The sequence below is a fragment of the Haemaphysalis longicornis genome, unplaced genomic scaffold (assembly GCF_048455015.1).
Source record: "Haemaphysalis longicornis isolate Haplotype H1 unplaced genomic scaffold, Haemaphysalis longicornis Haplotype H1 scaffold_3, whole genome shotgun sequence".
Lineage (NCBI taxonomy): Eukaryota > Metazoa > Arthropoda > Arachnida > Ixodida > Ixodidae > Haemaphysalis > Haemaphysalis longicornis.
In genome coordinates this window covers 27,716,936-27,743,670 of record NW_027526335.1, presented here as the reverse complement: position 1 = coordinate 27,743,670, position 26,735 = coordinate 27,716,936, and the positions used below count along the sequence as shown (strand labels likewise).

Here is a 26,735-nt window from a genome sequence, read left to right as displayed (position 1 = left end):
GTAGGAGTAATTTGTATATCTTGGAATTCCTAAAATAGTTTTTAGACTCACTAGCATCACCTATATACATTGTGGCTATACTTTTTTGTGCATTTTTTATTATTTGACCAATAAACTGTAAATAATTGTACCTTTCACAAACCTGCTGTTATGTGTTTGAAAGAGCAGTCTATAAGCTACAATTTCATGCATAGCAAGGCTGTATGCGTCCACTAGCTCAAAAGAAAAAAATAGTTTTGTGGAAGCACTCAAAATCTGCCGTTTTTCCTCCGTAACGAAAGTGTTTAACATCATAATTTGAAGATCCTTTTAAAACCCATAATGATTCAAATGAACCGAATGATGTTTGCTTGCGTACCTATAACTAACTTGCATCAGATCGTTGCATAGTTTTTTTTCAACTGATGGGCGATGTACGAGACGTTTTGTTCCCCGCAGGACAAGGAGGCGCCCAGCACCGCTTCCGCCCAGCTGCACGAGGCGCTCTTCAACGCGACCCTGGTGTCGGACAGTAGGGACGCTGACCTGGCTGCCATCAAGAACGACCCCGGCGCCGACGGCTTCTACTTCCTATCTGACCCATTATTCAGGGTAAGGCAGCGTCCTTAGTTCGCATCAAACGCGCATGCACAACACGGTGTATAATTACCGTCTGTTTTGAATCATGCTCCATTGTCGCAACGGATGTCGACATCAAATCGAAAAAAAATTCAGCCACTGTCTCAACTGAGGTGCGAATACTGAGGAAACGGCGGAGCCGGAGGTTTTCCTAGCTTTAACTTGGCTTTTCTCAGGTCTGCCGCCTTCTTAAGAGAAAGATGTCTTAAAATCGAAGCCTTCTCTATGAAAACTGAGTTCAATCAAAGTTCACAATCCACCCTCCTAAATTGCAAAATCTAAATTTTCAGAGTTCGAAAGCAAAGTCCACTTCAACTCAGCCAAAGCCCAAAGCCAAGACCCGCGCTCGAACCAACACGAAATGTTGTGCGTCCAGAATGCGATGATAGCGCAATTGTGCTGGGGCTGATAGTAATGATGCGTGCTCCGTACAGCATGTCAGGGTACACGAGGGCATTGCAGACGTGTCCATGTGTGATAATGTAGTCACCCTCGGCTGTGCTCTCGTGCTTTCATGTCATATCTCGTACTTTCATGTCAACTGTACACATACTTATTCGTGTAAGTAAAGTTATTGTTGGAAAAGGAAATACGCTTATAGTTCTTGTATATATATGTTTATCTGTAGTTGAATTAAAGAGCATGGAAGAAAAAGGAAAAAAAAAAACATGATAGCGCGATCGGATAGATGCCAGTTTCATAACTCGAGAACCCAGGTACGATGCTGACCACGGGAAGCATTTTTATTTTTTCTTTGAAGCACGCGCTCCCAGCAACTGCTCGTGGGCTCCTTGCCTCCTGGCCACTTTCCCTCACACTTCTTGGCCTAGCATTTTCCCCCTCTCCACTTTGAAGAGCGCAATTTTCTGTTAACGTTCGGCACGGACAGAGGAGAGCTTAAACAGTTCCGCTGTTTAAAAAAGCCGTTGCAGGGCGCACGCTTCCGTGCACTGTCCTGCAAAGACTTGAATATCCCCAGTAGAGATTTTTGTTCCCCTGGTTTAACGGCATAGAGCTGGACACTAAAGCGTCTACACACAAATAAAGCGTGTCTTGAGGAAAAGAAATATTGCATGTACGGAGGTAATCTAACATCACACGTGTCCTTACCACTAATGGCAAAGAGTGAATGGGGAATTTATTTCTGGGCTCAGGAGGCTGAAAAGTAATATCGGTGGGAAGTGAAATTAAAACATCCGAACGCACCCGTCGCGATGGCTCAGTGGCTAAGGCGTTGGGCTGCTGAACACGAGGTCCCGGGTTCAATTCCGGCCCGGCGGCCGCTTTTCTGATGGAGGAGAAAAGCAAAAACACCCGTGTGTACAAGATTTGGGGGCATGTTAAAGATCCCCGGGTGGTCAAAATTACCCCGGAGCCCTCCACTACGGCGCACCTCACCGCCTACGTTGCATCGGGTACGTCAAACCCCACAATCAATCGAACAGCGAACGCGTGGCCGACGTACAGTGAGAGTCAGGCTTGTCTACGGCAAGCGAGCACACGGCACCGGAGCGTGCTGGCGACACCTGTAAATGGTTGCTGGGGTGGAGATTGCTGGCCATTGCGCGTGCGCGGATCTCGGACGTGTTCGGGCAGTCTAATTTGTCACGCCACCACCCACGAGGGGTGCATGTCTTCAACAGTGACAGCTGTGAGCATATCACCGAAGGCAGTTACGCAATCGTCCGAAACGACCTGCGCTCATCTTCTGAATCTGACTTGTATGAAACAAAAAGCACGCAACAAGTATGCCCTGCAGCGACTTCGGTAGAACCTTTTGTGTGATTACGTAACTGCCTGCGCTGATGCATTGCGTCAAACGGCGCGGTTATTTCCCGCGCCACCGCTCATGGCTGGCACAGCAGAAGAAAAATTCACGTATCTCCACGAAGTGAATCATAACGAGTGGGCGAAGCACTGGGGATCGTTCTTTCCGTAAATCACCCGTGGCATTGCCCACTCGCACATGTAAATGAGTGACAACACGTGTGCACAGTATATGTATACAATTGCAGTCCCATCCAATCCGATACAATTCGGTTTAATCCAATCCAATCCAAATCCAATCCAATCCAACGCTCCTTGCGCATGCGCAACACTGTGTACACGGACGCCAAGCCCCGCACAAAGCGAGATCCAAAGTGCTTCGCCCCTAAAAGCAACCCTCGCGAGTGGTGGCGTATGCAAAATGAGTGGCCCATATTAAACTACGATCGCGCAGGCGCACTGGCAAGCTATCTCCACCCCAGCAGCTATCAGCAGGTGTCGCCAGCATGATCTGGAGCCGCGCGCTCGCTTGCCCTAGACAAACCTGACGCGCACTGTACAATTTTCGCCGTCCATTAGTTCCAGCCAACCACCAGAAATGCCGCACTCATCCGGTTTGCGATGGTGCTGATTTCTTCAACCTTCGTTGTAACTCTTTCCCACTGGAGCGCCACATGAAGTCTTCCCACCAATTTCAAAATGCGCGAAATCGTCGGTCGCGGCCGTGGTGAGGGCCCAGACCATGGTATGCCCCGGGAAAATGCAGCCGCGCTTTGCTCCCTGGCCTGAAGCGCTGTGCATTTGTGTCTAGCATCGCCGTGTTATCAGTGTCTGCTAGCCATGCGAACAATGCGAACAACCGATCGAGTTGCCGTATGTGTTCAATGTGGCGTTTCCTTGACCGCTTCCTTCAGGTAGTGAGGACTGCTGTATCGCCTCCAAAACTTCCCAAATGCATTGCAGTCAAACATCCGGGCATCAAATGGAAGAACCGTCAGTGCCGAGAGTACGGCCCGGAGACATAGTGTGAACGTTGGTAACATGGCGATCAAAGTTACTATAGTTCTAGTAACGCTGATCGCGATGCTGTAAGCAGAAGCAGAGCGCTGCAAGCATGCTGCAGGACGCTCACGCCGGCCGCGATCGGTAGTACCACATCAATTTTTTTTTATGCAGGTCGCCTCGGGCACACTTTGGTTCATCCACTGCATCTACACTCTCCGCGGCAAGGACGGCGGCAGCGTCGGGGGCTCCAAGAGGTTCGGCAAGCGGCACGTCCATTTCAGCTCCGCCGGCACTCCGGACCCCGACAGCGGCCTCGAGCGCTACCTGAGCCGACGCTCCGTGCTGCACGAAGCCGAGAGCATCGGCAAGAACGGCCGCGGCACCAACATGCACCAGATCGTGCTCTCCGATGCTCTGCAGAGCACGTGGACTTACCAGTCGGACGGCGCGGTCGACTCCTCGACCGAGCTGCCGTGGCTCGTCGCACCCTGCGTCCTGGTGGCCGCGTTGCTTGTGGGCGTCGGAATCACGGTCGCCATCTGTCGGAAACGACGCAGTTCGGCGAGCCTTGCCGCGTCGGGGAACCACACGGTGACGGTGTGCTGCACCGGCTCGGGAAAGAGTCGGGTTTGCGCTTCTGGTTACGTGCCCAACACCGAATTTGCGGGGACAGAAGTGTGAGAACACGTTGCATCCGGTTACCGGAGCATCCGAAAGCGCCGACGCAGCGTTGGTCGAACAGTGATAACGGACGTGCTTTTGCAACGACGTTATTGTGATGAACTGCTCTTCGATCGAGACTCGTGCCAAAAGATTATTTGCGCGCCTTATTGCTCGACACCGAGTTAATGAATATGCGGCAGCACTTTGGAAGCCGAAAAAAGCTTGCCCGGAAGATTCGAATATAATCACACATAGCCAATTTTGATTAGCTGTAAGTAAGCGCTTTTTCATGTCGTGAGCCAGTTATGACACTGCCATTTAAACCCGATTTATTTTTTGTCGAAGAACCAGGCTCTTCGGTGATACGCCGCGTTGCGGTCAACTGAGAAGGTTCTCTCCTCCAAGAACAATATAAGTCCTTCTGTTTTGTTGAATGGAAAATACCTGGGTGGCGCCGCCGGTGGGCAAATGTGTCGCAGGAATATGGGTAATTTTTACAGCCCCCTGCAAAATTTAATTTCGGATCTGCTAGCTCTTCAGACCCCCTCCCCTCCACAATTACATCGGTGACCTCAGGGCCATAGAGTACAACCTGAGCCGACACACGTTGCCATGAGCAGCATTGGAGACCCAATGGGACCCGTGCAGTTCCAGCGAATGCGAAGCTGTTCCCACCGGTTGAACAAGGTGCCATAAGCGAAGACGCTGCCAACAATCCCGGTGATGTCCTGTCCTATGAACCACGTTATTCCTCACGTGTGCGTGTGCGTGAGTGGACTGTGAGTGTGCAAACAGACTGTTTCGTGTGGCCATTCCTCACGTCGTGTCTTTTTTCCTCGTCATGCATAATCGGGACACTTTCCTTGTATAAAAGGCAGTCAGCGTTGTGAAATGTCATGCCATCTGTACCTTACGTGCCATACCTGTCATCGAGACAAGCGAAGATTGGTGTGCCAACCGCAAGCGCGTTATCACTCAGAGTTGTGTCATAAAAAGTGTTTCTTGTGAGTCTAGCGCACGTGACTCGTTCTTTAAAATAAGCCTCGTCCCTTAGGCAACAGATAGGCCAACGACAGGTAAGAAGGCGGAGGCAAAACGTTTATTGAGCAACAATTAAAAAAAATAGCAGTGGTTTAGCTCAGCTATGCCAGGATATACGTAGCGTGAAGTAAGGTATAGCTGGTTATTCTTAGCTTTCCTGGTTGTCTAGGATTAGCTTGATTATCATGCTTACTGCTGCTTCAATGACACCCACACGGCATACGCATTGTGTGACACGTGTATATTTACCAAATGGCTCCGGCGCAGCGTCACCAATCACCCCAGAGCTAAGCTGGTTCCACAGGCGCACGCCGGTGTTGCTGCCACGCACGAGCCATCGGTTCCACACCCGGCCACCCCTCGCATGATCATCAAGTGGACCGCTGGGCCGCCACGTGCGGAACGGAGGTCGGCGAAGACGCTGGGCGCGTGTGGTGTGTGAGAGACGCCGGGCAGCGAGTTCTGTGCGCTGTGTGACGTCACTGCTCCTAGCGCATGCGTATTACGGCTCTCCAGGAGCCACGCGAAACTGCTCAACATCGGCCAGTGTAGCTTACGCTACAAAAAACAATGACTGGTCAGCTCAGTTCACGAGGCCACGCGCCGCAGCTGCTCCTGTGGCCCGTTGGATCAGCCTGAGCTGCTCCTGCGGGTCCGAGCTGGTCAGCGCGCATTCCCATTGCTCGGGGGTTGGGGAAGAGAGAGGTACAGGGTGCTGAGGGCACAGGAAGACGATGTGAGCAGTGGTGGCTGGAACTTGCCAGTCCGGGCAGTTATATACGAAGCGTAAGAGGGAAGTGTGGAAGAGGATGGTGGAGTTATAGTATGTGCCGGTTTGTAGTCGGTGCCAGATTCGTGATTCTTCGACGCAGATTGTAGGGTGGAGCGGGGGATACCTTCGGCGTGCGTGACATAAGTGTAATAAGATGTCGGTGAAGCAGTGGGGAAGAGGAGGGAGAATGGCCGTCGTAGAGGCCGAGCAGCCCTGCCCTGTAGGGAACGCTCGGAAGTAACGATTGCGGGCCGCAGCATGTGCTGTTTCATTCCCAGCGAGTGAGGCATGTCCCGGGGTCCATACGATTGTTATTGTAGGTAGGAATCATGAATGGCTTTCAGGGGCTTGAGCGCCGTTAGGTGGGTGGTGGGTGTGTGGGTGGCCGCCACCTGAGTATTGGCGGTGGCTTCAGCAGCGGTTGAGGAGAGATGAAGGAAGGTAGCTGTGTTGAGAACGGTGCCCTCGTTGACTGCTAGGGTCGACCGGGGGTACAGTGGGGCTTGGGCGATGTCCGTATAGTGATCATCCGGGGCTGACGAGTTCTTCCGTTGAAGGTGCTGCACTCTGGCTCTGCGTCGGCCGCGGTGGTACACGGGATGCGTATGACGTGGAATAGGTGCCACCTTTATAATGCTCCGGATGTGGGGCGGGAGCGGGTGCAGCTTGTTATGGGGGTTGGGCGTGGGGCGGCCTAGTGCCCTGAGGACCGTTCAACCGTAAGAGTGAGGGGCAGGCGTTCCAGTTGTGCTTCGAGGAGTTTGTGGAGGGTGTTATACAGCCCTAGTTGAAGTAATTTATGTGTGGTGGTCAAAGCTGGAAGGCACAGAGCGATCTTGTGTAAGATCCACGAATGAGTGCACCCAGTTTGCTTTGTTCTTGGGTTTTGCGACAGACGTAGGGAACCAACAATTTTTTGTGGGAGCAGAAAGCATCAAAGCACACCTGGTTTCCGACTAAGCGATAGGGGGTGTTAACAAGTAGCGAAGTTAAGCTGTTGGACCAGCATTGCCGCCACTAATATATGCCATAACGCCGTATTACCATTTTGTGCTCGGCGTTTCTACGTCCCCGACATAAATGTTTCACAAAATTATATACAGTGTCAGCAGCGCGGTGATTTTGAACAGCGTACCACGGCGTGTTTTTCATGAACAAAAGCTTCAAGACGCCCTTTAACTTCTTTACAGCTAAGTCTCTAAAGGTATGAATTTCCTTTCATTTAGACACGAAGGTTGTAGCGTTACCGGAAATTAGGAATACTTTTCTTGAAATGCCTAACAGCTGCAGCTATTTTCAGTTAGACATTGCCCGTTTATACCTTAGCTTGTCTTTAAATGTTCAAGTTCCTCGTTCGTGGAAGCAGTGACTCCCAAACATTAACCACGTGCGTCAAGGCATCCGCCGTGGTGGCTGAGTGGCTAAGGCATTGTGTTGCAAAAAAACGAGTACGCGGGTATACGGCCCTCTGATGGAGGCGAGTAACAAAGGGAAGCTTACAGTAACACGTAAGACTTGAAGGTAGCGCAGCTGCGCGCTTCTTTCGCGGCCACCACGACGGTTTAAGTCCCCGATTGCAGCCGATTGGCTCCTTCTTCGCTGCCGCAACGACCTTCACTCCGTCTTTGTTTCTATTAAGCGCGAGCTTATTTCATTTTTTGGATGTGATAGCCATTGGACATTACCTTGAAGGGGAATACACTTTAACATGTGCTTCTCGTTCCGAGCAAGTGTTACGATTACGGCGAACGCTGGAAGTTTTTTTTTTTTTTTTTTTTTTTTTTTGCCAATCTTGGTCGTTATCTCTAAGGGTGTATGCTTGGCTTGGCAAACGTGCGCCAGGGACGCTGGGCGGTCATCGTGAGGCACGCACACACGAGCGCTCGGCATTTTCTTCATTTTTTTAACTGCCGGCCGGTCGCCGCGAGTCCCGCGCTCAAATGCGCGCTAGTCAATTTCTTGGTATTTTTAACGGCGGGCACAAAAAATTACTATTTGCTCAGCAGCTTCGCTATTAAACATGACCGAGTGTCGAGATTTCTGCGCACGTTGTAGCGATTTACGGTTTGCGTAAACAGCCCACAACTACGGTGCGCCTATTAGCTTAAAGGGACCCTGCAACACTTTTTTCAACTCTTTCCTAGAATCTTAAATACTTGCATAACGTAGTCACCCAACACACCTAGTTCCTAGGTTAGGGGGCCGCAAAGTACCTTAGCCAAAAATTACTGCTCTATGCCCATCAGATAACTTGAAAGCTCGCTCAAAAGATTTTTTTTTCTTTTCCGGTCTCGACGTTCTTCGACCGCTGGAATTACGTCATTTAGGTCATATAGTGGCTGTTGGCCGCTTTTCCTTCAGTTGCAGCAATGAACTGTTTTGGGTAGCAAATTTTTAAAAAATCACGCATCTCCACGAAGTTGAATCATGACGAGTGGGCGAAGCACTGGGGATCGTTCTTACCGTAAATCACCCGTGGCATTTCCCACTGGCGCAGGTAAATGGGTGACAATGCATGTGTACAATATATACAATTCCAATGCAATCCAAGACAGTACAATACATTACAATTTAATCCAATCCAAATCCAATCTAATCCAAAGCTCCTCGAGCATGTGCAACATCGTGTGAGGCCAAGGGACAAACCACGGACAAAGTGAGATCCTAAGGTGCTTCGCCCTTAAAATAAAGCCACAAAAACAAAGCAGACACGGAAGGCGTATCTGGTGCTACGAGCAAATCACACAGTGCCGCTCCGTGCTGGCGATAACTATAGCTTTCACAGTGCTTCCAGACTTGAAGGAAAGGGTGAAAGCGTTTATTGAAAGTGTTGCAGGGTCCCTTTAAAGGCAGCTTCGGTGCGGCAGGCTCCACAAAATTAAAGATGCGCGCATAAACGCTGTTCTACAAAACAACACGGGAGTCCCCTTTTTTTTTAAATCGGTACCCTAGCCTGTCAAAGTATGCCTTTTATAGCTGTTTTCAAACACCACAAGACCAACCACCCTTCTTTCTCCTCTTGTGTGCACCACTAGTGTCTATAAAAAAGCACACCCGACCAATTGAGCAAAATATTTCGCTTTATTCTTGCGAATTACTGAACACTGACTTGGCAGAACAGAAAATGTAAGTGAATTGTGTTTTTATGGCGCTTAGGCAGGCTCGCGTCTAGAGACACGCACATGCGTTTTCTGGCCGTAAGGCCCAGCTTTCCTTCTTCAGAACGGCCGGGAACTACCCCTGCATTCCTGAAATGGAGAAGATTTAAGCAGCGGGTGAACTCCAATACATTGTTTCGAGCTTGCCCGCACGAACGTTGAATAGCCCGCAGCATCGGAGTCACGTTAAGACTAACGAATTTTTCGAATTCAAATGAAATTTGAATCATTTTTATTTCCAGTATCGAAATGACGCTGAAGGGAGTGCAGACAAAAAGCCACTAAGGCTTGACAAGGACTGCGCCCCTTTAACAATAACACATCAAATATTCGGACATATAGCAGCATATGCTAAAAAATCGATTTTACAGGTAAAAATTGCGAACGGACTTCAAGTTTCATCTCTGCACCAAAATCAAACAAGAAAAAGAAAAGAAAAACACATACAGGAAGTCACAATTTCACCAAAGCAAAACGCGATAAGGCTATAGCACGGAAAAAAAAAACACCGAGAAAATGTGCACAGCCCCCCAAAAATGAGCTCTTTCCCAAAAGAAGAATATGTTGCAGTGAAATACAGAGAAATGCAAAAATAAAGCAACACCGCAAGCGCAAGCGCGCAACAAATCACTTGGGCACCAAGAAAAATTTCAGAGCGACACTGCAAGCAGTAAATTCATGTGCCATATCATTTGCGCACTAACAAATCGTGGCGGTGTCCAGTCAGGGGTTCGATTTCCGAACACGGAGACTGCCGATGGTGAAGTACAAAACCGCCCGTGCGTACGACGATATTTAGGAGCGAATTAAGCACCCGCAATCTAACCCCAACCCCCTGCAATAAGAGAAACCCAACCTGAATCGTCCAAGATCGGGGAATACTGCTTGATTACCTGCATGGCTTGTTAACGGGGCACTTATGTGCTTAACTGTGGCAGGTTGGATCCCTGAAATGCAATGAACATCCGGAGATGATTTTGCTCCAGCACCAACACCAACACCTAATTTTCCAGAATCTGCGTACCAAATGTATCCAGGAAAGGGGGTGAAAATTATTCTATATAAAAATGTAAGCGATAAACTAAAAACAAGGAAGTCGCACAATATTTGCACATTTATAACTAAAGCCTCCACGCCAATTTGAAAAGCCCCCTTTGGAGTCTCGATGTTTACATTTGGGGAGAGGAGGGCACCTAACCCCTACCTACCTCCCTCTAGCGCCCCCCCCCCCCCCCCCCACCTCGTTTCTCCTAAAACTTGCGGCCATGCTGAAGTGATTGTACTGATCAACTCAGCTGAAGAGCAGAAACTGGAATTAAGTACGGTAATTACGGCTGCCGCATTTCAATCGTTAAAATGGGCCCGCTTATTTGTGTGACCGTAACGCAACCATAGCAAAGAGGGGGAGCAGCCGTTAGTGCCAAGCCGATAATGATGTAAACGCTTTCAGTTTACGCTAATCGTGAGTGGAAAAGGCATTAAAATAAAGCGGGAAATGGCATGGCTCGGTTGCAATCCAAACCTAAAAGACCCGCTTCTTGTACCATGGCGTTGGAGCTCCAATGACTGGGCTTTAGATGCAGCTGAACGCCGCTTACTTTTTCGGGTATTAGAGAGTTTTAGCATAGCTGCTAGCGTACACTAACGCTACTGCGTTTGCAGGTGCGCATTCGTTCCGCGGGGCGGGCACCCATGTCCCGCCGAGCCCGCACATTCGTTCCGATGAGGGGTGACCTCCTCGCCGTTCCCACGCGCGCATGCGCAGTCGGGTCCCGGTAATCCGTCGCCGTAGCGTTAGTGTAGGCTAGCAGCTAGGCTAAAACTCTCTATTAATGCACCATACAAGCGTTAACCTGAGCGTTATAGTTAATACTAGGGTGTTGAAGCAGGGCGGAAGAAAGGAGGATAAAAGTGACCTTCAAATTGAAAAGTAGGAGAAGAGGCAAGGAGGGAGTTCGCTATTCCAAATGTGTCCCCCTTAGCTGGCGTGTTTGCTGGCTTGTTCAACCAGGAAACTATTTTATGTACTCGGGTCCCAAACCGACTCCGAGTATATAAGGTGCACTATAAACACACATACCAGAAAACCCTCAGCAATGCCCGCTATAACCACCCCGATGTTCATTTTGGCGCTGTGAACGGAGATTTTTGTTTATTCTTGCAAAAATTCGTTTATGGTGGCAACTTTCTTATTCGCGTGGGAAATGTTTTCGGCACTCACCCTAATCCCGGCTGCGATATCGGCTTTGTTCATTCCGTCCAGCAGGCACTGCGACGTGTTCCGGAACTCGGGTAGCTGCGCGAACGACAGACCCATACTTTAAGTAATCTAAGGGGAGGTGTAACCGAATGTGGTGCATCAGGAGCCGAAAATTCCCGCCCCCTACGCACACACACGCACACGCGCACACAATAAAAATACGTCTACACATGAAACATTTACACTAGTTATTTTCTTCAATGTGTGGCTTTCGGGCAAGGACAGTGCATTAAGAAGTTCTCGCAGTTTTATATTTATTTGGTCGGCCGTAGACATAAAGGATCCAGTGTTTACGCACCTCTCGGGCAAGTGAATTTTACTTAGGCTTCAAAGATCAATGCTGTCCAGGTTTAATAAACAAACAGCATACAGTAAGTCACATAGCACTGTACCAGTTAAAACGGTTAAAAGTTAAGCGAGTTGGTAATGATGCACCTCAAAAAACAAAGTGCGCGCAAATTAACGGGAACAAGAACACATAAAGACAACACAAGAGCAGACAAGCAACTGGTTTATTACTACACACATCAAAACCTTAAATTCCCAAGCGCCCAATCGAACACGCTCTACATGCGCCACAGTTCTCTGCGCACTAGGCCGCACGTACAGAAAACTAACAAAAAAAAAAACCCAAACCACAAAACAAACTTTGACGCACAGGAATGGCGAAACAGCAAAGATAACCGCATCACACATGGACAAAAAGAAATAGCCGTCATCCTGCCTGACCCGGGCTTTCGGGTAGGTCTCAGCACGTTCTGTGCTCTACCGTGAACGCAAAGGCGTGAATAGGAAAGAGAGAGAGAAAAAATAAACGTTAATAAGAGCATCAATATGGGGGTAGAGACTTCATTTCTAGACGCATCCATTGGAGACTCCAGCTGCAACGGCCGCTTCCACCAACTAAAGACGGGAGTCGGAAGCGAAGCTGGACACCTCCTTCTGCCACTGCTCGTGAGTGGTGGGGGAGAAGGGAGGGGAGTTCTACCTATATTGAGTATGCCGAACGCGAAGGCAGTGGGAAACGCATGAGAGAAACGGTGCACTAACATTGCATAAAAATGTAAAAATGAGACCGTTGATCGACAGTCAGTCATTGCTGGGCTCGTTTTGAGCGTAGTAACATTTTTTATTTTTTTATACCTCACTGCTGAAGAAACAAACTAAAATGGAGGAGGAGACTTATGAAGGGCTTACTGAACTCCGAATACGCATTTGTGGTCTCTCAACCCCCACCATCGCCTCACAGACGTGCATGCCATTCCTTCAGCGGTACAAGCGGTGCATCAAAGTGAGGAATACTGTAAAGCCGTAAAAACATCGAAAACTCCCAAGCTGCGCTATTTGCTGAAGGAGCGTCAGATGGCTTACGGCTTTTGAATGCATAGCAGAATGTAGCAATAAAACGCCCGTATTTCTTTACCAACTTCTAACTTTATTTAACAGGGCAGGAATAGTAGCGACACTAAACACAACTTCCCAGAGGGAGATAAAATTAGTAAAGCATGTCTAAATAACGATTAGAGTTTTATCCCCTTCTTAACATTACGCTTTTGGCAAGACAGACACCGACGTAAGTGGGAAGTAAACTAAACAAAAACAATAAAAAGCTCTCTCTTTTTTTTTTTTTTTCGAGCCTTTGGCCCGAAGTGTGCCAAGGTTGGTGCAACAAAATTTTTCCTTTCCTTAAAATCTGCACGATTGCGCCCACAGCTGGCGATAAGTCCTGATAACAAGCGCCCGTTAGTCTCCGATGACCGCTGTCTTTCGCCAAGGATGACGCGGCTCTGGCGGAGCTCAAATTTGCGGCGGCTATCTAACAAGTGATAACCCACTTCTAAGCGTGCCTGTATTTTCCCATCCGCTGGAAACATGAGCGCTGCGGGGAAGAGTTGCTGTCGGTTCCAGTGAAGCTGCCCGCAGTTTTCCCGCTCAGAAGTGCCTTGGAAAATTTTTGTAGGTATCTGAACTCGCCTCTGTGCGTTTCTCGTTGTATACCCTGCGCAAAAATGTCGAGGTTTCCCGGGCAAGAATTCTTAATATTAGCGTTGTGTTTTGTCTGTGCTCTAGATATGCTCGAATAGCGGACTGACTCACTTGACAATATTTTACTACATTGACTTGGCCAGGTAGTTTTGATTACGCAAGAGTAAAAATAAAATAACGCAGTGTCAATTCGCCGTGCAGGAGCTAACGTTATTCGTGAATTAGGGCGAGGTATTTGTTAAGTTTCACGCGCAGAAGCGCTTGGTTACAGCATCATGTCTTTTCTTTTTTGTTGTTGATGAATGAGTTTGGATGTCGGACTCTCCGTTGGCACATTCTTTCTTTAATACGCATACAGAAGTCGTTTCAATGAAGAGAAAATAGAAGGTGTGGCTTTGTTTTGTGTTAAGCCCAAATCACCTTGGCCGCGTTTATAAAACATTTTTTTTCCTGGAGTGTCTGATAGCACAGGAGAGTTCAGCTCCAGCTGCAGGCAACGTTTTGGCCGTTCTTTTCAAATGCTCGTGCTTTCTGGCGACAATACACCGTACATTATGCGGACGCACCAGCCTATGCAGACAGTTTTTGGCCATGATACGTGGACGTTGTCCGAGAAGAAATCACAAAAGAAGAAATTGGCGTAATTTTAACGCTGAAATTGAAGGCACTTGTAATGCAATGAGCGCAGACTTCGCATAAATGTAGATACAACATTGCGGCCAAATGTAGGAAAGTCTCTTGTATTTCATTTCTTGTATTTATTGTATTTCATCCCATTTATTGCATTTATTGTATTGTATTGTAGGGCAGTCTCTTGTGTTTATTGTATTTCATCCTAATTAGGACTGTAAGTGTCACCCAAGGTGGCGGGTTCAATTCCCCACCGCGGCGGCCGCTTTTTTGCTGGAGGCGAAAAGCAAAAAACGCCCGCGTGTACGACATTTCGACGCACGTTAAAAATCCCCAGGTGGTCATAATTAATCCGGATCCCTCCACTACGGCGCGCCTCATCGCCCAGGTGCAGCTTTCTGCGTGTTAAACCCTACAATTAATCAGAACGACAAATGTCTTTCACAACCGCGATTACCCTATGCAAACCGAAGGGGTTTCAAAATAACGTCGCCTCAAAACCATGCCACAAAGAAAACTCTCGGGGTTCCGCCAAGATATCCGTATAAAAAACAAGGAGCAATTCCGCCAACCTTGCGCGAACGTCCGCACTGGCTGCGGTTCTGCACACGAGGAAGCGACTGTGATGTAACAGCAACGGCGCGTGTGCTCCGAGCATCGAGAGTCGGCTATTTGTGCAAGCCTGCCGTAACGACCGTTTACTGACGCCGAGGCGTGACTCTGTACCATTACACCAGCCCCAGCCGAACGTCCCACATACGAGGCTCACGTTTCCCGTATCGCCTGCGCTTGACCATGAGCCAGCTCACGGCTCGCGCACATACCGGGCGCAGGCGGAGCCTTGGACTGCGTCCCTCCCTCGCCCGTAGCGGAAGAGATGCCATCAAGAGAGTCGCAGATGACCTCACCGCTCGAAGAGAAGCCGCCGGTGCGTGTTTGTGTACGCTCGCCTGTCGGTCACGGAAAACACGGCAATCGGTAATTTACGTATGCTCGTTCCCCTTCTGTCATTTTTCGTCATTGCTCAGGGGCTTTTTTTTTTTACATCTTTACCCGGTGAAACGTCTTCGCTGGAGATGCAAGTGCTTTCTTCACCGCTCAAAGCGAACTAAATAGAAACAATTTCGGGAGAAAAAATAAGTAAGCGTTCAATGCTAGTGCGCCCTTTTCGGGGTGGAATGAGGATTCTAGGCGCTCACAACCATGGTTTTGTTACCCGAAGTGTAACAAAACATCGTAGGACGTTTGATTCGCCTGGAATTAAATATCGCCTAGAAATTAATCGAGGATATATACTGGGACGTAGGGTATCTTTGGGGCAGGATGAAAGGATTCCACAGGCATGTGTAGGGCAGAATTACGGACCGTCACATACGAACCTGACTGCAAGAGACCAGACGAAGAAACGTCAGAGAGCATTTGACAAATTATTTGATACATTTTCTTCTACCATAGAAACTTCCCCCAGAGAACAAAGGTTGACTTTCAGGCTGCCTTTACCCCAATACCGAGAAAAGCTCTACCGAGGAGCCGATACAATAAACGTAAGTGTAGAAACTTCGTAATCATCGTCGCTGCACCAGTAGAATTATCATCGGTGCCAGTATACGCGTGAACAGCTCTAGCTCGAGGTGCGTCGTTATTTATTGTGCGATTATTCTCACCAATCTTTTTTTCCAACTCTTAGTTCCCTAAATCGGGCACAGTAGCCCCAAAAAAGCTCCCGATCCTGGCCAATCCCCCAAGTCGGTATGCGCTTTTCACTCATCGCCATTTTGTAAAGGTAGTGTCTATTATCCTGGCTACCGTGAGAATTACTGTCAGGATTTTCTCACGGCAGTCGCCTCTGATTGGCCAAGCACACCCCCCGGAGATTTTATGGGACAAATATTTCCTAAAAACTCGTTCCCACGGATGCTCCTGTGGCGCTGTTATAGCACTTGATTTTAAACAAGAAGGCTCAGGTTCGAGTCTGGAATGGCCGAAGCTTTTTTTCTTTTTTAGCTTTCGAAATTTTTGAAGTTTTCGCTCATGGTGATTTTGTTAGTGCTTTTTCATCCTGGTTATTAATATGTCAGAAGATCAATGCACAGGGCTTCTAGAATAGGTTGGATTAGGTTAAATGTAGATTGTGTTCTGTGTCGTTGGGTAGGGTTAGACTAGGATTATTGCAGTTGGGCTGGATTCGGGTAGGCTATGGTGCGTTAGGTTGGGTTACTTTAGGTTAGGTTTTGTTAGGTTATGTTGGGAGGTAATATTATTCAGCGACTTTTCATGTGCAGCTTTCCCGCTCATGGCAGTCCCTTCAACAGCGATTACTTTGCCGTTATTTATCGTAATTGAAAGTTATTTTGCGCTGCTAATATTGGGGGTGAAAACATGCTTTGCGCACAGTTTCAAGTCTTGCACGTTTTTCGGCTAGGTTCCTGAGCCATGGAAACTATCCCATAGAAATGCATGGGGAGTAAGATTTGACAGCGAATAGCGCATAAAATATTCAGAATCCTGGAAAATTCTTGTAGTGCTTTCATCTCCACGTTGACTTCTTGCTTTGTGCCAAATATCACTGTCCTGAAGTGGTTTCTCTAGGTTCCTGAGAGATCGGAATTTTGAGCGAGAAAGCTGGGTATGTAGGCCAGCCAGCTTTTATAGAAACTGCCGCAGCCTTTTGTAAAAAGGAGCCCCCCCCCCCCCCCCGTGTCACCGGGATGTCTCGGCCCTTGGTCTCTCCTCTTATTTTACATTTTGGTGCCGAAAAAGCCGGGATGAAGGCCCTCCTGCGATTCAGAGCCTTCCGAACTTTGGCCTTTTGAAGGAGGAGGACCCCTCGACGCCGACGACGGACCCCTGTAATGGACAGAATCGGTGGTGCTACAAAAAGCCAACCGACGGGACGACGACGAATCCCCACCTCCGACGATTTCCCTCGTTGGGCAGCGGTTTCTTAAAAGGTGAGGGGGGTGCCGCAGCGCATCGCGCAACGAAAGACGTGCTTCGTCTGCAAGACGATCTGAATTTCGCTTTGTCTAGGCTGCACGTTCAGAAACTGAAGATAAGAAGGGAAAAAGAGAGGATTATTGCTCGACAACTATGCAGGGACAGAAAAGCAACTTCGTGGTTGACCGTAATGTCCAGGGAGGTATGCGATGTGTTGAAGGAATTCATGCGCCGGTTACGACGAACAAAATTTGTATTGAGATTGCTGAGCGAAGATATCGATCCGCTCATTGACACAGACTCCCTGGATGAGGAGTATGCCACCAACGCAAAATATGAAGATGAAATTCATGTTATGATCCGAATATACTACCGATTGAAAGACAAAATCGAAACCATCGAACAGTGCCAAAAAGACCTTCAGGGAAATTTTAACCTCGACAGAACTCAGTGATTTGCAAACCCATGACGAACAAGCCATCTTGGTAGAATCGTCGGTTTCATCAGATTTCTCGCCGGAAGCAAGATGTGAAAATGCGACGCCGTCGCTGGCTGCGCTTGATCTTTGAACTGAAGGTCCCTTGCTCTCGTGTGCATTGACGATCCCGCCGGCACGACCACGAGCAAGTCAGACTGTTTTGGACTCCCATGACGTCGGCACAAGCTACGTAGGGCGAATGTCTCAAAAACGAGGTCATGAATGTTCCATCGGCAGCTTGAAGGGGCCGGATGAGAAGCGCATATTAACACGAAAGTGTTTCATTCCAGGAGTAACAAAGATTTCAATGGCGTCATATCGAACACGGAAATGACGCCAATTCTGCGAAGCAAGCGGCCTGTAAAGGGTGCACCCCTGCACACAGGGTCTTCTTGCGGGGAAGCAACCGTTAGTACTATCGAGTATGTTATACTTCGGGTTGTTCGTTTTCGGGTTTTATATTTTAATACGCAAGTGTTTTACGCCGGGATACACCAAGATTTCACTGACATCATATCTGTCGCGGAAATGACGCCGGTACACTTTTGCCGAAGTGACCCGCCGGTCGCTTACCAAGCACACCCACAAGACAGCCGCCGACCCGTAAATCATGCTCAGCCGCAGATTTCGCTGCACATTTCACCTTTGTGTTTTGCCGATTCCTATGGCAGAGGGATCAACCACAGTTTTTTTTATCAATATACAGACAGGCGATGCACGAAACTGAAGAGCGGGATTCTCGCGGTTTTCTAAGGGATGTAAAGAAGGTTTCAGCTGCACGTACCCGACAACACACTCAAAAGAACACAGTAAAGTCATTAAACACAGCTGTTCGGCAATTTGGGGCATTGTGACTGAAAAATAGAGCGCGACTTGGACAACGACACAAAGGAAGAACGACGGGACAAGCGCTCACTTGCAACTAACATTTATTGAAACATCGTCCCGTATTTATACAGGTATTACTGGGAGCATGCGCACTGGAATGCACTATATGGAAAGCACCAAACAGATTATGGACGCAATCAAAGTGACGTTTCCAAAAATTCACTCAGTGGCCCGCAAAAGCACAGATGTACCGCTGACTCAATTGTCCCCTTTTTTCTTAACATAAAACACTTCCAAGAGCTCCCTCGCTACTGTGCTATCACTCCTACCGATAATTCGAATCTGCTCAAAGAAAGATAATTCGAATCTTTTCCACAAAAACTAAAAACTTGGCCGCCTGTGAGCGCGAATTTCTGGCAAGCCCAAACAAAAACAGTACGAAAAGAAGCATGCCAAGCGCTTTGTGCCCTGTGACGTCGGGGTAGTATACGAGATACCGCTTTCATGCGGGAGGCCTATATCGGCCAGACGGGCAGATGTGTGAACGACCAGGCAGGCGTGCACAGTTCTTCACTTAACAGTAATACGCGCGCGCATTTACCAGCACACTGCGAAGATTGCAGGCCTGTCAGTGTTTTGGAAAAATGCAGACCTGTCTTTGAGCAGACTCGAATTATTGGCACGAGTGATAGCACAGTAACGAGGGAGCTCTTGGAAGCGTTTTATATTAAGAAAAAAAGGGTACAATTGCGTCAGCGATACAACTGTGCTTTTGCGTGCCACTGAGTGAATTTTCGGAAACGTCACTTTGATTGTGTCCATCATCTGTTTGGTGCTTTCCATATAGTGTATTCCAGTGCGCATGCTCCCAGTGATACCTGTATACATACGAGACGATGTTTCAATAAATGTTAGTCGCAAGTGAGCGCTTGTCCCGTCGTTCTTCCTTTGTGTCGTTGTCCAAGTCGCGCTCTATTCTTGAACCATAACAAACCCGAAAAAACCTGACGAAGAGAGTCGAATGATCAAGTTGCAGCGCTTTAGAAAGGGGCGCAAGGCTGGAAATGAGTGCTTTAGGGACGCATTGTATGCACCTCAAGAGCTCATATTCGTGTACAGGACCGTTGGAGACGGGCGGCGAATTTCAGCGTGGCTACGCGTGCTACGCAGACACTCTCAGCGTATGTTCAAAAGACGGCACCTGTGGCAGTTTCCCTTACTGACTGCCTCACCGTATCGGACAGGAACGAACTTAATGTACCTACCGGCAGCGGACTGACCACGGCTTCTTTGTGGCCGGGAAAGATGTAGAAACTTTGTAATCATCATCGCTGCACCGATGAGATTATCATATACGGTGCCAGTATTCGCGTAATCAGCCCTATCTCGAGCTGCGTCGTCTTTCGCTCTTCGCCATTTTGTATCTAGAACCACCCCCTTATCAGCGGTACGTCGCGGCCCTTGGTCTCTCCTCTTATTTTACACTAAGCTCATAAAATGAGCGAATTGAGTACGATTTGTTTCGTAGAACGTTACTTACGTTTAACCATATTACTGTGGCGGAAAACAAACACGCAGTTACAAACCTCAATTCCTTCGTTGAATCTTTCTGCGCGACAATGACGTAAAAAAGGGAGAGAGAGAAATTTCCAGAAACTCCCAAACAAGAATGATCGAATAATGCACGCACGCACCCACACACGCACATCTCTGTCTTATGCGAAGTCCCCACCCTGTATTTCCCGCCCGGCCCCCTGCCGTGTCGGCTTCGTGCAACTCTGTCCTCTCCACCTGAAATGATCATAGACTGACGACCCCTGCTTGGGCTTCTCTGCTACGCACGAGTGCAATGCTGTGAATACATTTTCAAAAGACGATAGTCTTTCTTGGGCTACTTAAACCCAGAAATTTTGGTCTGTCTGTATGTCTGTTTGTCTGTCTGTCTGTTTTTGACTAGATTCAGCCACCCGGTCAAAGTGAAACGAAGTCTGCGCAATAGTTTTATATACTCACAGCGAAATCTAAACCTCTAAGTCCGGCTATCTGTTCATACTTGTCAACATTGTTGAACAAGAACAAGGCATTACGCAAATATGAGACAGAAAATTAATACACAAGGGATATTTACAGTGTTCTTTTATAAAGAAATCCATAGATACTTGATTTTTGCGAAATACTACATCTACTGCAGAAAAAAAAAAATTCACGCTGTCACCTGCTGTTGCCCGCGCCACTGTATCTTCTGGCGGCATTTTAAGAATTCAAGCGGCAACAGTTACGAAAGATTCCACTAGATAGGTTCCACGTTCTGCTTGGAACGCACGTGAACTAGGGCAACGCGGTTCTATAAACGTTGAAGTAGGGCGCCTCGATTCACGCGCGTCTCCGCCGTACGGCAGCGCTGGCATCGAGGCACCCGTCATGGAGCAGGGGAACGCGGTAAATTTGATTTGACTTCAGCAAACCTTTGGCGTGTTTACCTTGGGAGGAGCTCGACGCAAGAGGGACAACATGAGAGGTGAGCGAGAAAGCGAAGGGAGGCATTTACTTGGCAGGGGCGCCAGTCGACTGTCGTCTTTTAGCGACATTTGCAACGAAAGGAGCAGATACGCGGCCATTTTTTTCCTTCCCCGTTATGATATAAGTGGTTTTATAATATTGCCGCAGGCCATACTGCCTGCTCGCTGCGCAGGGTCATTCTCCACGCTTAGGTAGGTGTCCACTTTCGGAACGTTGGGGCCGAGAGGGGGAGAAGGTTGAGGTGCTGGCACGGCAGCTATCGTCTTCGTCGGCTTCGGTGCTGTCTGCGAGGCTCCTTGGCCCAGTAAAGGCATTTTCTTTGCATTTTACCCATGACAATACAGATGCCATAGGTATTTTATTACTGTTATTTCTTACGCGGTGAAAACGTGGCACATAAAACGTTACAGACGGACGTACTAACGTCCTTGTTCAGCCCACATTAAAATTATACTAGCTTATATAGTCATCTGTCACTCACCTCCGCCGCTGAGGATAGCCGCGAGCATGACCAGTGGTAGAGGTCTTCCGTGGTCAGGACTTCGATCTTAGCCGATCCGATGCACTCCTGCCAGTCCGGCTTCAGCTGCGGGGGCGAGCACGCGCATTACTCGTAATCCAGGGTTCGGCGGAAGTCCGTCTGGTCAGGTTCTGAGTTCATGACAAAGTTGCGGTCACTGGCCAAGTCAAATGCGCAAGTTTGGCGTTTGACGAAAATGCGTAGTTTTGACCGCAGCTTTGTTATGAACGTGTGTTTTCATTCTCAGCATTCACAATTTGTACAGGAGCATACAACACCTTCCTAGGACAGGCAATGTGTTGCCACTTTTAGAAAACTGGCTTTTATCAAACTTTCGGCTTGTTCACGAGTCGCCACCGCTCTCACAAAAGCACACATATTTATCGCAAAACCATCAACCATCAGTGTCCTTCTCCTTTAGTAAGAACACACTAGACTAGTGGCAATGTTATCAACTGCGAAGTATTTCAAGAGAATTAAGTTGCTTTCAACCGTTCTTTTCATTTAAAGGCAACAAAAGGTGTCTAAAATCGACGAGAATTACTTCAACATCGGAATTATTACCAGCCCGTTCGTTCTAAGTAAAATCCCCACCAGCATAGTCAGAATTCTTACCAGTGAGCCCATATACAATTTCCGTTTCTGTTCAGCCCAGCACGGGTCCATACTGTAACGCTTACCAGGTTTTCGTTGTTGTCGTCGAGGCACTTTATTAGAAGCCGCCGGTTTGTTCCACTGAGACCTGGAAGGTAAGAGCCTTGTAAAACAGATGTGTTCCACTTAAGCGAGATTGCTGCTTTAATCCTCAGCCATTCCTCGCACCCAGAAATCCAGTCGGCGAAAACCCACATTTTAAGTTATTTTTGCGGAGTGTGATGTCAGCTGCATAGCAAGATAATAATATGTATCGAGTTATGAAGGCCGAAATGTACGGCTTTCGCGGCACGAAAAGCCAAGCTGATGATAATCCGCGTGCTAAAGTGCAAGCTACTGCATAACTATAAAAGGCGTCACTTAGCGCCGCACTGGCGCCGTCACAAGTGCCCCTGTGGCGGCACTCTTGACAGTTCATAATTTATCGGGTTCTTAAGCGAAGCTTTCGTGTTCTCCCCAATGGCGTCTGTAACACTAATATGCCCTGCAGGAAAGCCAACTTTCTCTGACGATGATGATGAATGATCCTGGGTGAAGTGAAAGAAGAAGAAGAAAAAAAAAACGGGCCATCTCCACTAACGTGAAACCTGGGGAGAGGCGAAGCATGCAGTGTATAGGTGTAAGAGTATTCTTGGCGCCTTGGCGTTTTTGCCAACGGAGATGAAATCGTTTGGGGATAGAGGTATACAGCTTTGCTGTAAAAGTGTCTTGCTTTGAAGGACGAAGCTCTCTAGTGCGAGGCGTAAACGAGTGTCTCGTGGTTTTAGTGCCGTGACGACATGAGACGGTGATTACGACGACGACGACAGGAGACGCCAACAGCCCCAGCCGCTAAGGGGCTTCCCCCCTAAATAAACGCTTCCTGTGGCCGGAATCGACCGTGGGTCGCTCGTGCTATGATGCCGGCGTCTATCCGATTGCTCCATTTCGACATGGTCGAAACTCAGTGCAGACTCAGACGACAACCAAAGAATCCGTCACGAAAAGGCTTCGCGTTCAACTATCGTCGTCGTTAGGCGGAGGGGTGCATGATTTTTTGCAGACCGCGCCTCTTCGATACATTTGCTTTACGGGTGCCTTTCGTTTTTCTTACGCAAACGAGCCGTCTGCCAAGACATTCTAATTCCCGACACTGTGCCCGGTGGCCCCGAAACGAGATTGCTACTTTTAGGAGCCACCAAAGGGATTCACCACACATGAAACGGGTTCTATCTCGTTCGCTTGCACTGGTGGAGTTGTTTCAAAAGTTGGTAAATTTTTGTTAATTAGGCTAACTAAAAAGGCAAATATTCGCCTTTCCGAGGTTCATTCCAATTTATGTGACAAAAATTCAAGGGTTTTCAACAACTTTCAAGGCTCTGTGTGTGGATTTTCATGGAGCACAATTTCTGTTAGAAATGTCATCAATAAGGCCAATTTGCAGGGAAGATTGAGGCTCGCAATGGTGAGAAATCGTTTAAAAACGGTAATATTGATGGAGCCAACGTTTCAGCAAGAAAATTCGTCTTATCAAAACGATGGCCCAAGCAACATTTCGTTCTTGTCGATTTCTCTGATTTTTTTTTGTTAGAGTTATACGGATAAGTCCTTTCCAGCTTTACAAAATGAAACTTTTATTTTCTAAAGATCGACCAAACAACAAACGCTCACTCAGTTATTATTGTAGCCTAATGCTGATGTTATGCTTATTAAAAATGTAAATTCAAGGAATTTAATGACTTTAAAGGATCTGTAAAAATTGCGGAACTTTCAAGACCTTAAAAATAAGCTTTTAGATTTTAAAGTTTTTCGAAAAAAAGGTTTTCACGGACCCAACGAGCTTAACCGTAAAAGCCTAATTTTCTAGATGTATGCACAAGTAGGTTTTTGTAGTCTGCTCCGGATGAAGGAAGTCTTTCCCAGACTTATTAGCAGCGATAGGCTTCGGCGTGCTGGGTGCCTTAATTTTTACGAAGCTAACAAGTAACATTGAAAATGGCCCGGAAGATTTCGTGAATCTTGTGTCTAAGTATATTCTAAAATGACTTAAGCACTCACCGACAAGTGGCCGCCAAGCACCAATGGCTGCACCTTCCCATTTAACGAAAGAAAGTTACTGTATTTCCTCACATATAAATGTACTTCCAAGCTTATTCTCACGCTTAAGGGCTGTCCCTACCGGTCGGCATCTTAGCTAGCTGCTATCGTACTCACCAACTCCACCTGATTTCCGCAACCACGTACATAAACCGACAAACAGAAACGGAAATGAGTGTACAAAAATCGTCCTTAACAGTTTCACCCCATTCCTACACTGATTTCCCGCCGCCTGCTTTTTCCTGCGCACTTTACATTTATTATGAAAATCTCACGCAGACCACACACTCCGAAACGGGCTTCAAAAATTACCAGTTAGAGTACTCGTGCGAGATCGCCCCACTCATGGCACAGGAATACATACCGCTTAGTTGAGCCAGCAGGTTCACGGGACCCACGTTTCGTGAACAACACGTTTGACTTCCCTCCCTCTCTTCGTACCTCCAAAATATAAAATAAAAAAAACAATTCACGCATTTTCATAAACGCGCATAAGAGCACGTTCACAAGAAAACGCTCATTGACTTTTTTTTATTTTCTTTAATAGTAGAGAAGTGCCGTGAACCTCCGTTATAACGAATTTCTCGGAATAGCAAATTTGTTTTATTATAAGCGATATTTGTTAAAAAATTATGCACCCATCCGTCAAACGACGACGATGGTTGAACGCGAAGCTTTCTCGGGACGGATTCTTTGGTTGTCGTCTTCCAAGTTTTCCAAACCGCCTCGAACATGTCGAAACGGAGCAATCGGATAGACACCGGCTTCATAACGCGAGGGACCCTCGTTCGATTCCGGCCACGAGAAACCTTTTTTAGATGCGACTGCATCTCATTCACTCGCCTTGTCCCTCCATACAGCGTTGTTGTTGTCCGTCCACACCCCTCCCCCATTCTCCTCTATGCGCGAGCTGCGCTCTCCGCCGCTCAACCCTCTCCTCTCCGATAGCGAACACTCTCTCGCGAGGGGCATTGGATTGGATTCGATTGGGTTGGCTTGGCTTGGATTGGATGGATTTGGATTGGATTAAATTAAAGTGGATTATGTTGTATTGTGTTGCGTCATAGCCGCGCCACGTTGCGTCATAGCCGCGGTCATTCCAGCACCGGCCAAAGAAATAAAGAATACATCATACGTGTTCCTCACACGTTTCACGCAATTAGAGAATCAACCCAACGGAAACACCAAGTGAACCCCCAAGATGCGTCGCATCTCCACAGGGTTCCCCTCGCGGGAAGGTGGGGTAATTTTTTCTTTCCCTTCGGCGTTTTTGCGTTACAAACAGCATCAGTGAGACAAAAAAAGCTTCGCTCTAAAAGCTGTTATAACTTTATCTCTACACACTGCAGCAGGCATCATGAAACACTTTGAATAAAGCGAAATTTTCACTAAAGCGATTTCGTTACAACGAAAATTTGAAGATAATGCAAGTCGTATTCCGTCCCACAGAGCAAGCGAACGCTGGTCGTGGCACAACAGTATACTCAACTGCACACGCTGGTGAAGATGTCAATGTCCCGTATGGCGTCGCCCTTGCTGCTGCCACTGTTCGACGAGCCAGAGGAGCCTCCCGCGCGACTCACGAGTCCACGCACGCGGAACACGAGCCCCTGGGTGGCGTTCGAGAAGCCCCGGCCGAGATTTAAAAATCCCGCGAAGATGCGGTCCGTCAGGCTGGCGGCCTCCGAGTGCGGCACAGAGGAGCACGCCAGCAACGCCAGGGAAAGCAAGATCGCACGCACGGCCTTTCGACCCGTGACGGACGGCATCTCGACGAAGGCCCCTCCGCGCCGCCAACGCACGAGCTGCTCTCCCGGGTCCCCGCCGAAGAAGTCGCTCGTCTCGATCTCACTCCTCTCTTCTTTCGTCCTCCTCGCCAATCACGCGCCTCCTCCTCCTTTTATCTCTCCCTTTCTCCTACCTATCCTTCTATCACTCCCTTTCTCCTCTAATCTTTACATACCCCTCCTCCCCCTCCCCCCCGCACTGGGTTGTATGCAGGTGAGCCCCCAGCTGGGCTCAATAATATCCCCAGTGCATCTCCTTTTCCTTTTCACTCGAACCACTTAGTAGTAGTAGTAGTCACCGGCAGCCCCCACACGGGGACTCTTAGCAAAGCTACGCTTTCACACGAGGTAAATTCGGTGTGGGCCTGCGGCAACAGCTAAACGAATTCACCTCTGTATTTGCGATTAACGACTTCCCCCGCCGAGATTATTATTCCTGGCGTTCTCTTTCTCGTTGGATGCAGCGACAAAGGAGGACCAACTCTCGATTACTGAAGAGCTGGAAGTCTGGGGCAAATGATCTCTCGGACGCCCACTCGCATTCGAGCCGATAGCACCCTCTCTTCCCGTTGACTCACCGCGTGAGTTGGCCGGAGAGAGAGCGCGTGATCTCTCGAGTGCGCGTGTACGTGTAAGGTTACGAAGAAGCAGCGTCCCTGGTCTGACGGAGCCGCCCGAGTTGAGTAGTGAGAGAGCGGCGCCCGAGCAAGGAAGGAAAACAGCAGCCAAAAAAGAAGTATTACACTTCTCGTACTCGTGCAAAGGAGACGACAGGGACAGGTGAAACGTGCGAGTGAAAGGAAGAAACCAATCAGCTCGAGCTCGTGCTCTGCTGAAACACGCAAGCGGGGTCATGAGAGAACGCGTCGGAGATACTCAGCTTTCGCATTGCGATTTGACGCAATTCGAAACTGGCCTCCCAGGGGTGGTGACGTCATGATACGGTTGGCTGCGTGCACCTGCGTTGCAATGTGGCTAAGATTGCCGCGTCCATCACCCGGCAGTGGTTTCTGAGTCACTGCAGGCGTGTACACA

General features: G+C 48.2%; 2 protein-coding genes across 2 annotated transcripts in view; one reads left to right on the top strand and one right to left on the bottom strand.

The window, feature by feature from the left end:
- LOC144174191 (FRAS1-related extracellular matrix protein 2-like) overlaps positions 1-5,061 on the top strand; it is a gene marked incomplete in the record, with an annotated part of 181,682 nt that extends 176,621 nt beyond the window's left edge. Inside the window, 2 exon segments of the mRNA XM_077702723.1 lie at positions 439-591; positions 3,562-5,061. Of these exon segments, the coding sequence (XP_077558849.1) occupies positions 439-591; positions 3,562-4,071 (663 nt within the window).
- Positions 5,062-8,928: 3,867 nt separating this feature from the next.
- On the bottom strand, positions 8,929-25,825 carry LOC144174190 (uncharacterized). Its single transcript, XM_077702722.1, has 5 exons — positions 25,403-25,825; positions 21,864-21,925; positions 21,145-21,249; positions 11,246-11,320; positions 8,929-9,114 (listed from the first exon to the last, which is right to left on the bottom strand). Exons 1-5 carry the CDS (start codon positions 25,680-25,682, stop codon positions 9,085-9,087), a joined length of 552 nt encoding a protein of 183 aa, XP_077558848.1. The 5' UTR covers positions 25,683-25,825; the 3' UTR covers positions 8,929-9,084.
- Between the last annotated feature and the right edge of the window lie 910 nt (positions 25,826-26,735).